This window comes from Hemicordylus capensis, chromosome 6, assembly GCF_027244095.1.
Source record: "Hemicordylus capensis ecotype Gifberg chromosome 6, rHemCap1.1.pri, whole genome shotgun sequence".
In the NCBI taxonomy this organism is placed as follows: domain Eukaryota; kingdom Metazoa; phylum Chordata; class Lepidosauria; order Squamata; family Cordylidae; genus Hemicordylus; species Hemicordylus capensis.
The window spans coordinates 154,652,760-154,666,244 of record NC_069662.1 but is presented as its reverse complement, the minus strand read 5'-3'; the positions used below and the strand labels follow the sequence as shown (position 1 = coordinate 154,666,244).

General features: G+C 42.8%; 1 protein-coding gene across 6 annotated transcripts in view; it reads right to left on the bottom strand.

Annotated features, from left to right (window-relative positions):
* Nucleotides 1–13,485, bottom strand: part of PTPRN2 (protein tyrosine phosphatase receptor type N2) — a 914,460-nt gene that overhangs the window by 585,129 nt on the left and 315,846 nt on the right. For all 6 annotated transcript variants that reach the window (XM_053263441.1, XM_053263436.1, XM_053263440.1 and 3 more), the window contains one exon: nucleotides 4,850–5,303. In XM_053263441.1, the coding sequence (XP_053119416.1) occupies nucleotides 4,850–5,303 (454 nt within the window). The remainder of the gene's footprint in view (nucleotides 1–4,849; nucleotides 5,304–13,485) is intronic.

Here is a 13,485-nt window from a genome sequence, read left to right as displayed (position 1 = left end):
AATACATGCTCCTGGATACATGGTCAGAGAAAGATTTGAGATCTTCTGATGGAGGAGGTGGTTTTGGGGTCCTCCAACCAATCTGGCAGGGTAGACCTTGACACTACATCTGGTGTCAGGATTTCCCATATCATCCTCAGAGTTAGATTCCAAGTCCAAAGATCTATTACATCTAAAGAAGCTGAATTTGGCAGAGGGCCAACTGGTCTTACGGGGACCGGAGGTTGAGGTTCAATAACAGAGGGCAATCGGATAGGCTCTGTAGGCAGAGGCAAGTTTATGTTGTGCAGCAGTGGACATCTTGTGAGACTGCCACTGTCCTCTTAAGTGAGACCGAGGCAGGGGAGCAGGATCCCCTGTCTCAAGAGTAATATCCTCTACAAGGGGATCTAGAACACCTATCCCTTGGAGATTGGGACCGAGAATTAGACCCAGAGCAGCAACTTGCTTGGTAGTGTCCTCTATAATCCCTGGAATTATAATACTGAGAGTGATGCTTGTCCACTGTATAAAATGGATCATAATAATAGTCATCCACAAAATATCTGTATCTGTCTGGTGAATATGAGGGGCAGGAATAGTCTTCCCTGTAACAAGCATTGGTACCAATCTGAACAGGGGGAGTCAGAATGATAATTGCATCTGTGACTGTGCACCCGAGGAGGTGAGTAATCATTTGGTACTGACACATTGAGCCACTAGAGGCTGCTCTGTCTCCATCTGATTGATAGGCATCTGATTCCCCTTCTGAAACAGAGGGCTCTTTGGGTTCGAAGTGTCTCACATTTTGTTGCAATGGGTTCGGCTGCACAGGGAGGCTGGGAGAGAGGCTCTGGAGCAGATGTATGTTTAGACTTCTTCTAGAGCCTTTTTTTGTTTCGCTGTAGGTGGAGCCTGTGTTGCCATGTGAAGTGGCATCGGGAACAGTATGCCTGGCTCCCTGTTCACTAGTACAGGATGGGAGAGGTGAAGGAACCTTCCTTTTCTTTTTATCTGCTCTTGCATCCAGTGGTGCTTCTTTGGCTTTTGTGCCAACACTAGAGGAGGCAGCACCAAGTTGGATGAGCACTTAGGAGTCTGATTTGCCCTTTCCGGTCCTGTGGGAGCCGGAACTGTTGGGTCTGAGGCCAAGGCAGCAGGCTGGGTCACAGACTGAAGTGGTGGTTGCAATGAGGATCTCGGGATATAATCTGGTTCTGAGGGCCGAGACTCGGCACCTGAAATCTGCATTGTTGTAGTCAGGATTTTTGGCAGAATACAATCTGCTGAACCACTACTAGCAGTATCCATGTTGACTGAGGACAGGTGCACTCTCCCCCACAAATGAGCATGGAGCCTAGAGGCTCTATTCTGGCATGCTTGCCTAGTGTACTGCTGATGGTAGGTGCAGGTCTGAACAATGTAAGTGTCCCCTAGATAGGACAGGCACAACTGGTGGCCATCTGACTAGCATTCAAGTTTTACAGTGTTTAAACAAAGGCCTATCAGGACAGGGTGATTCAACCAGCTCTGGATGGGGTTGTGCTTCCCTTGAAAGAACAAGTGTGCAGTTTGGGGGTGTTGCTCGACCTGGCTCTGCTTTTGGATGCTCAGGTGGAGACAATGGCCAGGGGTGCCTTTGCACAGCTTCGGCTACTGTGCCAGCAGTGTGCCTTTCTTGAAAAGGCAGATCTGGCCATGGTTACCCATGCCTTAGTCACGTCATGGCTGAATTACCGCAATGCACTCTACGTGGGGCCGCCCCTGAAGAATATTTGGGTTCTCTCGGGAATTGCTCGCTCAGAGCAATTACACCTATTCTGAAAGAGCTGCACTGGTTGCCATTTTGTTTCCAAATCCAATTTAAGGTGCTAGTTATTACCTTTAAAGCCCTTAACAGTTTGGGCCCTGAATACCTGAAGGACCACCTGCTCCCAAGGGCTTCTGCCTACCCAACAAGATCATCTGTGGGAGCCTGTGCGCTGTGTGTGCTGATGCTGAGAGAGGCTAAACAGCTGTACGTATGGGCCAGGGCCTTCCCTGTTGTTTGTTTGTTATTTTATTTATTTTTATATTTGTATCCCACTTTTTCACCACAGTGGTGTACATGGTTATGTTTATCCTCACAATAACCCTGTGAGGAATGTTAGGCTGAGAGATAAGCAAACGGCCCAGAGCCACCCAGTGAGTTTCATATTGCCCCCAGGCTCTGGAATGCTCTCCCAGTGAATGTCCGCTCCTTGACATCTGTGGCTGTTTTTAAAAAACAAATAAAACCTTTTTATTTGTTCAGGCTTTTACCCCTTAGAGGCTTCCAGGTTTCTTGGCTTTCTTGCTTCTGTTTATCTTCTTTAATTGTTTTTCAGTGTTTTATGGCTTTTAATGTTTAATTGATTTTAAAGTTTTAAATGTAACTTTTATGGAATGTTAATGTATTTTAACTTGTGTAAACTACCTTGAGATGCATAATGAAAGATGGTATATACATTGAACAAGAAATAAACTGTCTCCTGGAATGGTTTCCCGCTCCCTCCAAAGCACGGGGGGCAGAAATAAAAACGCAAACTGAATAGGCATAAAAGAATGAATATAACCACAAGGAGAGGAAAAATAAACCAAATAAGTAACGAAGACGGAAGAGAAATAACTTTTTTTTTTAAAGGTAAATGCAGTTCACCAATCAGCCAGAAATGTTATCTTCTTGGCAGATGACAAAAACTGAGGAGGAGTGGGTTAGTCACGTGATATTAAGGAAGAAAGGGGCAGAGCTGCCACCAAAGAAATAAGGAATAGAGAGCCTGGAAAAGTTCCCAATCGTGCCTTCACTAGAATGTGAAGCCCAGTTGTGTGAAGGGCAGAGACCACTCAGAAGAACAGTTCTATGGCTACCTATCTTGCAACTTTGCCTTGTGCTGGAACAATGAGATGGATATCCGCTTGACAGGGAAAACTCTGGGTGGCTAGGTTTGTGGCTTTTGAAGAGTCCAAAAATAGTTATTTCCGCTCAGAGATGCTCAGGCTTGAGAATCTCTAGGACCCATCCACAGAATATGCACTCCCTTTGGGCTTTCAATGGGGTGGATGGCCGGGTTAGTGAGAGGTGGGCAACCTCAGTCCTTGGGAACAGAATGACATGAAGCTGGGTGAATCCTGAATCTGTGAACTGTACAACGTACTAATTCTAAGAACGGTTTTTAGTATCCTAAAGACTGAGCTTTTAGGGTCAAGCTTGAGAGGACTGAGTACCTTCCACCTTCTAGAAATCTAATCTCAGTGCTGATGCCTTCCAGTGGCTACTGTTTCTGGGGAAAATTCAGATAAGCTGAATAGCCTGAAGGTGGATATCCCTATAGGTGCAAGACTCCACCGGTGAGATTAATTTAATCTTGCAGCCCTGGTTTTCAAGTCCAATTTAATTGGTAGTGGGGAACAGGTTTTACATTTGGGAAGGGAGATTGCTCTGCTGAGGAATTTATTAATGATTACTTTTAATTTCCTGAGGAGGCTTTATAGTATATACATACCATGCTTAGTTAATTTTCCTATGGGTGTTCTCTTAGACATTCTTCTCAAAACAAAAGGCTGAATAGGGGAAGGAGGATGCTGATTTTCAGCATGACTCACTTGACTGAATCTAAAAGTCTTATCTGTGGGAGGGAATCTGTTCTTAGTTCCTTATCTTATCTGGGTGTTCATTCATTAAGAGAGAGGGAAACTGCATTCTAATTCCTGCTGAAATAAGAGCATCTCCTTCTCTGTTTGTTTTCAGGTAGACCCTCAAGACTCACCTGTTCTTGCAGGCTTTTAATTAGAATTAATTTTAATAATCTATATAATTAATTATCTTAGCCAGCACGTGTGTCCAGGATTTGGCGGTGGAACTCTCGCGGCACGCTGCAAGAGTTCTGGTGAGAGGCCCGGCTGAGTGAGGAGGGGGGGGGAGAGGGGGAAGAAAGTGGCGGTGGTGGTGGGCAGAGAAGGGGGGATAAAAAAGCAGTGGCAGTAGGTGGGTGGAAGGAGGGAGAGAAAAGCGGAGAAAAGTGGCTGCGGAGGGGGGGCGGGGGAGAGAAAAACTGTGGCGGCGGCAGGCGGACAAGAGGGCAGAAAAAACGGCGGTGGCGGGTGGGCCCTTTTTGGCTGCCCACCACCCAGTGAAGCTCTGTGTGGAGGGAGGAAAGGGAGGGGGAGGGCTAGAGAGCACGGGGCTGGAGGGAAGGGGAAGAGAGGAGAGACCGGGGCAGGAGGGAGAGGGAGGGGGAAACAGCCAGCCCCAAAGTGCCGTACAGATGCTCTGTGCGGGGTCGGCTAGTTTGTTTTAATAACTGTTTTATGAGATATCTTTATTGTGTTTCGTGGATTTTAATCAGTGACTTTTTATATTGTTTTAAAATTTGTACACCGCCTAGAGATGTACATATCAGGTGGTATAAAAGTATGATAAATAAATAATAATAAAAATAATAATCTTAGTGCTCAAAAGCTTTGTCTATTCTGGCACTTTCTTTGTACAGTGATTATTACAGCAGTGTTTCCTAGTCCCTTGCAATTGCACTGAATCACTAAGGAAAACCTGGGCAGAATGACGCATTCCCATTCCTTGAACCAAGGGACAACACTCAAGCGAAGGGTTCCTCATCAGTAGAAACAGTGATACAGCCAAGATTCAACCTGGGATGCAATGAGAACAGTCAGGCATAGCAAGAATGTGAATGATGATTTCACATCTGCAAGTCCCATCATCCCTCGAGCCCTTACAACCCCCCTGATAAGTTTCCACAAAATCCCCGGATTTCCTGGAACATAGTTTGAATATTATTGTTATAGAACATTAGATGAACACTTATGTAAATCTAATAAGTTGATTCCTTACCATCCATTGTAGTTAAAGGCACTCTAAGATCACCCTGGGCAGAACTAGGTACCAGTCCAGATCCAGGCCTCTGTAGAAATGATGGTCTCATCTCAAAATCTTTTGTTTTTTCTTTGGACAATGTTCCATCAAGATGATCAATCTGAGGAGGCTTGAGCCGATTGCTGTAAAGGGAAGACTCTTTAGACCTGCTAACAGAAGAACTTCCATCAAGGTTTTTTGCTGCCACCTTTTGAGTGATGTATGCATTTAATGCTGCCAAAAGAGCCTCTCTGTCAAACTCTTCTTTGGGCTTTAGTGGGAATTGGTGTGCCTGTGTTTGGCCGAAGGTTCTCACAGGGAAGTTTTCAGTATGTTTTGTATGGGCTGCTGTTGAATGTGTCAAAGCAGAAGTTTTTCCTTTAGGATTCTGTACCATGTAGTTGATTATGGAGTCAGGTAGGATGCTATCAACCTAAAAAGAAAAAGGGAAATTGAATTATAATTTTTCTTATGCTAACCCTTTGTTATTCACCAGTATGGGAACTGCCAAAGTATACATATCATTGATGCTCCTACTTTAACTACATGTTTAAGTAGGACTAAATAATCTTAGCACTGCATAAAGCGAAGCTGGATTCTGAAATCTAAATGAATTGTTCCTGTTTGCATAGTTTTATTTATTTTGTGCTGTTGTAAAAGGACAATTTATTCCACTTCTCCTCTATATAGAGATGGGTAAAAAATTTATGAAGACATTAAAGCCTTAACTTTGGATCTCCAGAAGTTGCATCTAGCCATCTTCTGGCTTCTGAGATATCACCACACATTTCCAAGCCTATATTCACTTCTATAAGGTGTAGAAGCTTGCTATTCAAAATAATAATAATAAGGATTCTCAAACCCCTTCTAAAAAGACACTTACACAACACACAAAACTCACAGGAGGTCATGAAAATGAACCTAAGGGCCATGTCCTGCCCACCCCCATTTGCCCCACATAGCAGAGTTGTGTAATATAAAGCCTGGTGATGTGACAGGAAAGCTTCAGTGCACTGGCCAGACCCCTAGCACCAGAGGCATATTGTCTAGAGACATGCTGTCCTTGTGCACCAGTGCTTATTTGCATCCTGTGAAATAGTGGTATTACTGTGGCTTAAACCACTGTCTTATTGTGTTGATTTTATCCTTACAACAAGTCTGTCAGGTAGATTTGGTTGACTGACCCAAAGTCACCCACTGAGCTCTATTGTGGTGGGTATACCTGGATGTTCCCAGTCCTACTTGGTCATGCTAACCATCCTATACCACACTAGTATGGAGTTGCCAAGAAACTAGCATTTAAGCAAAAAATCCCATGAGCTGTTGCTATGAGGATTAAAAATAAATGATTTATAATGATAACACATTTTTTAGCCTTTCCCTCCAGTGTAGGAAAAAAAATCCAGATGAAGATCTAAAAATTGGAGCAGGGATAGGCAACTCCAGGTGCTACTGCACTACAACTCCCATCACCCTCAGCCACAGAGCCACACGTTGCCTTCACCTGCTCTAAACAAAAGTGTCTAATACTGTGATTCAAAGGACCACTCCTTGTTTGTGATCCCCATGTCCCCACACTGGTCTAACACCATGAGGCGAGTCTCACGATCAGTGAGACTTGCCGTAAGGAGTTTAGGGGGGAGATCAGGCTTAGCCCGCTCTTCCTGCAGACGATCATCAGGCTGCCCTAGGCGGCCAGATCGGCTGCCCACATGACTGCCGGCTCCATCACGGAGCCAATGGGGGCTGCAGGGATCGGGGGCCGCGTGGCCCCCAGAAGTTCCAGGATGCTCCATGTGAGTGTGCGGGGCATCCTGGAAAGACCCCCAAGCCTGGGAGACAACACTGAGTTAGATAAACCAATGGTTTGACTCAATATATGGCAGCGTCCTGTGTTCCTATGTAACGAGTAAAACACTGAGGTTAACGGAGCACTTGCTCTGTTAACCTCAGCTAAGGGGAGGGGGAATTAGCACCGTTTGCTGCTGGGAGCCATGTGGCTCCCGTCGCAGCACACGATCACCAAAAAGCGGGCTAGGCTCCCTCAGCCCACTTTTTGGAGACCGTGAGAATCGCCTCCATGTCTAACACCATGGTGATCCAAGAGAGCACAACATTCTCTCCCACTGCCCTATCACTAAGTCTCTTTACACCCTCCCCCAGCTACTCTTGATAGCCAACAGAATAGGATTAAATGTAGGGTAGAGTGGCTGCCACGGGAACCCTCTTCCTGTGAGCAAAATCACTTTCCACTCTTGTACAGACCCTTTGTATCCTGCCCTAACAGTAGGAAAGTGCGATCACATTCAAACAGCCTACCAAGGTGAGGAAAACTGGTATTGTATACAAAATCTCATCCAGCAGTCTGCAAAAGGTATAGGCTGGGTAATCACAGATGGATTTTAAAAGCAGCTATTCAAAAGTCTGAACAGCCTCAAATATTGGGAGATTTGCAATTTCCCTGCCTCTCTTGTACACAAACAAGTCCATCAAGAGAAACAACACCACAGACACCTCAGGCAATCTTATACAAATTGGGTGCAAGTGTCTATCTCAGGCTAAACTGGTATCAAAAGAGGACCAGCAGTCTCTCAAGACGCTTGACAGGTCACAACTCTGATCGCCTGAGGTGCTGTTTGAAAATTCTTAATTAAAATATGGTCTCAAGAGCAGTAAGTCTAGTTTGAAAGTGTTCTCGCTTCTGGCAGCCAAACTAAGTAACACAGAAAGAAAAAGTTTAGACTCCCATATAATCTGAACTTCCAGTATTAAATTTAAAGCCACCAATGGTCATGATTCTCTTTTGTTGTTCTGTTCCTTGACATATAGAGTATGCTCTCTATATTTTCATTGGAAAACAGTGTGGGAAGTTGATTCAGCTTGATACTGAAAGAACCAATAAAGACTATGTTGGGACTGTAGCCCCTTGCCTCAAGTTAGCCAGGTCTGACTTAATTAAATACCAATCCTTAATCAAAGCAAATCTCTTCAACTTTTAAAGTGGTGGTGGTAGTGGTGAAATCCTTACGGATAAACAGGATACCATGCTATATGTAATGGGAACGTACAAACTCATATTTCAGTTAAGGTACAACAAAAATAATACAGTAATAAATTGTGGGGTTTTTTCCCTTGGAAAAGAGCAATACAATAAGAGTCACACAACAGATCTCCTATATTAATTGACAGCAAAAGAATTATTTGGATTTATGCAAAGATGACCTCAGCTATAAAAATGAAAACAACAAAAGTAGTAATAGATAAAAGATACATTGTTTAACAGCTAGCTATTATTCAATCAAATACTTTCACCATCAAATATTTTAAAATTACTTTTGAGTTATCACTGCCTTTACTAAGGATGAGCTTTAAATGTTCCATTCTAAAGAACAGTTCCCTTGACCTATTATGGATGACTTAGATAATATACCAGATGAAGAATATGAAAAGGAGAAAAAAATTACTTTGAAACTTGTACATTAACTTAAAGTCAGGCTGACTATGACATACTACTCACTATAGTTTAGTTAAGTAACTGACCCTTCAAAGGGAAAATGTCATAGAAGTGCACATTATGTTATCCCTTGCAGGCTACTGAATATTAGCCTATCTACATCTCAGTGGGGCGGGGAGGGGGCGCAGAAATAGTTTTTCAGCTGCTGTCAACCAAAATTATTATGCACTTGATAAAAACCGTTATTAACAATAGCGTATCCATCTGAAGGGTCCACAGACCACTCAAGCTAACACACTTTCATTTACATGGTACTGCTTACAATGATAAGCATACTTGCCTTGAAATTAGAGGGAATCTAAATCAGTGTGATTTCTGAGAAACCACGGTTAGGCAAAGGATTACTGAATTCCCATAATAGTATGGGCACCCATCTGCTCATGCAAAAAAGGAAACATTGAACACTTTCCCACTTTCCCCACTGCCTACACAGGATGCTTTACATAGAAAAAATTCCAGGTTCAATCCCTGGCATCTCCAGGTAAGGCTGAGAAAAGCCCCTGTCTGGCACTCTGAAGAGCTGCTGCCAATCAGTAGAGATCAGTGTTTCCCAAGCAGTGTGCTAGAGACACTGGCCAGTGTACTATGCTTGCTCTGAGTCAGCTCCAAAAGTGGGGAGTCGAAGGTCCTTACTTTTGGAACTGACTTGCTGCCCCTGTAATATACTGGGAAGGAGGTGCCCCCTTCCATAAAGGTGCAAGTCAGCTGCAAAAGCCGAGTTTAAACTCATGGCTTTGCAGCTGACTTGCTCCGTTATGCCTGGTAATGGCCACCTCCTTCCCTGTGCATTATAGGCCAGTCAGCATCAAATGTGGGGAGTTTAAACTCCTTGTTTTTGCAGCTGACTCACTTCATAATGTACCAGGAGGGTCAGGAGGGTAGACAGACAAACAGACAGAGTGAGCGAGCATGGGATTTGCCACCTTAAAAAAACACCTCTCTCAACGGGGTAAGGGCCTCTTACCAGGGGCCCCCCATTTTTTTCTTACTTTTATGTGTGCCTCAGGAAGAAAAGGGTTGGGAAACCCTAGTATAGCTGGACTGGGGATGATCTTCAATGGAGCCCCTCTATGCCTCCCATGGAAAGTTACAACAACTCTGCCTTCTTCCAGGGTCCCAGCATTCAGGCTACTTATAATAAGGGCTCCCATTGTAGGTAAATGGCTAAGTGAACGGCGGTGTACCCAGTCCCACATACACTTAGCCAAGGGCTGGTGAAAGAGGGGAGGAAAGAGCTTAAGAGTCCTCTCCCAAATATACAAAACGGCACATGAAGGGGCATCAATTATGGTAATTTTGAAACCGGAACCACAATTAGTATGTTGCAATTCAAAAAGCAATGCAGGAGTTACAGTACTCTGCAACAGGATATATGCAATGTTTACTGTATGGGGGGAAACTTTGTCCATATTCAACTCTGCACATATATTCTCAGTGTAAATCTCATACACAGCATGGGAGAATACAAATTGCACTCTCGCACATATCCTTATTTATTGAACAGCTGCTGTGATTTTGAGAAATACATCTCATACAGGTTGTGATGTATATTCCCATATCCATAGCTGCACAGAAAAATGCTGATCGCATGAATTGGGTGGGACTAAAATTTAATTAAGAAGATGTTCTATTCTGTCTAATTATTTCATGCAAACTTCAGGGAGTGGTGCAACATTAAACAACGCACAGTCATATTGAGTGATGGCTGCAGGGAGATCATTAATATATCATGAAGCCACTAGTGGCTTCAGAGGAAAGACGGATCATCATTCTAAGGAACTAACACAACCCTTTTCTCTCTGAGATATACTGAATCTTTGAAATAATTTAAAAACCTACTTCACAGAAGCTTGCATGATGGAGGTTGTTAATTAAGACCCTCTAGTTAAAAGTGCTATAATGCATACAGATGATCAAGCAAAAATATGGGTCCAAATACACTTTTTAAAAATCAAAACTAGTCATGGTTTTGCCTCTGAAGCCTGATTGTGAAATTGCAACATAATGGGGCAGACTGAAGACTGATTGCTCATCATTTGGTAATCCACTCTGCTATAAAATGCAGTTGAAGTAGGATTCAACTCGAAACCGCTTGTTCTATGATTTGTACTGCAAAAATGAAAGTGGATAAATACCAATGCTTGCTTTTGGTGGAACTTGCTACTTCAAGCTTCATTCTTGAACTGAAATGCCAAAATGCCCTACTATTCTTTTTATAACATCCATTAAAACATGTGACCTTAGCGGAAATGAAGTATATAAATGCAGCAACAACAACAAAATCCAGGAACTTCTGGACCAATCAACAAATCTTCTGGGTTCTCAGTTGTTCTCTGGAATTCTGGTCATTGCTACCTTGCTGCCTAACCAGCCTCCATTTCCTAATGCAGAACAGGTTTACTGAATGAAGACCTCACAGTCAATGCAATTTAGCCAATACGTTTATTGACACTTTATACAAGACCGCTACATACATCATGGGAGTATTTATTTATTTATTTATAATTAATTATTAACAGATATTTATACACTGCTCTTCAACTAAAGTTACCAGAGTTGTTTACAGAGAAAAACAAACAAGACATAAATAAGATGGTCCCCTATCCCCAAAGGGCTCACAATCTAAAAAGAAACCTAAAGCAGATGCTGTACTGGGGTTGGATAGGGCCAGCTGCTCTCCCCCTGCTAAATATAAGAGAATCGCTACTTGAAAAGGTGTCTCTTTGCCCAGTTAGCAGGGGTATTCTGATTTGGTTTTAGCCCATTCCCAACAACGTAGTCTTGCAATTAACTACCCACCTACTTGTCCAGGACAAGTAACAATTCATTCTACAAAAACAACCTACCAGATTTGTTATTCACATACCAGTGTGGCCTGCGCTCACATATATATGCTCATTAACTGATGACATCTGTGTATCAATGAGCTTCACCACAGGTGACAAGTAAAAATGTGTGTTTGCGGAAAGGAGTTTTCTACTTTTCTGCAACATTTAGAACTGCCACTACATTGCCATCGGCATTTATTTCTACCAAAAGTGGATAAAAAACAGTTTGTCTGGTCAGGGGCAGACAAAATCTGGGTGAGCCCCGTTCATTTCTGGAACTGCCTCGCTCACCCCTTCCTCCACCACCCAGCAGCCCACAGGGAAGCTGCTATGCCCCTGCCATTCAGCTGGCCTCTAAGCATGTGCAAAAGCCAACTGAGTAGCAGGGCAGGACAGCCTCCCCGCAAGTGCCACTGCAGGAGGGCTATCTATTCAGCAACTGCTGAGAATCCATGTTGGAGATGGGTTAAGCTTGGCTCTTGTTACTAGGAAGAAAATGGAAAGATGCGTAGTTAACTGTAAATGTCAGTCATTTATCACCTCTCAAGACCCTACTCCTAATTCAGCCAGCTCTAGTTACCTGGGTGGAGGATACAATTTTTAAAGCAAGCCATTATAGCAGAATATTATCCAGGGAATTGATGCTCATTAATTAGGTGGCACTTTTAATCAGCACCCTAAGCTAATACTTAGCACTTACCATACTTAGCCTTTCCACAGCACTCAAAACACTTTACAAACCCCATTTCACAAATCCCCTGTGAGCCAAGATATGTTATCATCCCTCCTTTACCCAGCTATTAAATAGTCTACATAAAGATCAGGTAGTACTGTGTCTATCACTATTGCCATATAGGTCTAGGAAAATGAATTTTAAAAATAACATATTCTGTTGGAACAAAAGATACTGGAAAAGCATACAAGATCTTAATCTTAACAGAACTCTTCCTAAAGCAGATAAATAGCTTTGGGGCACTTGAAGAGTTCACTACCATATCAAAGAAGCAAGTCCAAGATGAGGTCCATTCACTTCTATTCCATGGGTGGCTTTCATGTCAGAATACAAAGAAACCTTCTAGGGTTCATGCAAGGGGCTTACACATTTCCAGCAGAACATTTTATTCTCCTCACCCATCAGCAACACTTTTTTGTGCTGTGGTGGAGGATATGTCAAGTTCCAAGGGTGGCTTATGGGATGGTACACCAGTCTGCTACCAAGGGGTGGGAACTCCAAAGTACCAAAGCATAAGCAAAGTATACAGCATACCGATTTGTGAAAAGAGGTTCGTAAAGTGTTCTGAGTAGTATGGGAAGCTAACTATGTCAGTTATGTAGAATTTAGCCAAAGTATAGATACCATTCTCCTGCTCTGCTTATGTACACAGGTCTTTGGACCTTATCACTTCATATATCATGGAATAGCAAATACAAGCTTCCCAGCCAATACCAGCTCCCTGACAAGTGTATTTGTACAATAATGTGTTTTTCACATTCATACGAATAACTAAAGATGTAATGTGTGAAGAACTTCAGAACATATAATGCCATTTCCCTATCATCTACCAACCAAAGGGCAAAACCTGGTAATCCTTATGGAAGAGTTCACTCCTGCCACTCTAGACCACTTTATTCTTGATGCAATAACCTCGACATAAGGAAGAAAAACATGTGCACTGCCATTTGTAAGCAAAAAGTAAGTATTTATCTTGCTGTAAACCCAGGCATGGTCTGAAGGTCCATGATGCAGCACCCTTGCTGAAACTAAGCAGATCTAGAACTAAGCAGATCTAGAAACTAAGCAGAAACTAAGCAGATCTAGAACTCCAGAACTGCTTCGTAACTTTATATATGTTGTTTTGAGTTTCATGATAGGTGAGATATCAGTTTAATAAATACATAAAACAAGATAAGAAGCTGCTGCTGCAAGGCAAGTAGCAAGAGGTAGATGGTTTTCTGCCACAATTAGACCACACACACAAAAACCCTCAGGTGCTATTCTGCTTGCCAGATTTGATGATTAACACAGAAAGCTCGTGTGGTAAGGCAAGGTGCCTGGATTAAACTTTTTTGCAAAGCAAAAGCCAAAGTGGCAGATAAAATATTTGTATAGCCTTGGGGAAATTCTCCTGTGCAATTTGGGTCAACATTATTTATCACTTCCATATTTATTTTATGCAGAGTTTTCATTCATTAATGTCCTCAAACAGCTGCAAGCAGAAACTGAAATACTGGATAATTAAGACCTTTCGATTTTGAAGCTGCCTGATACAACT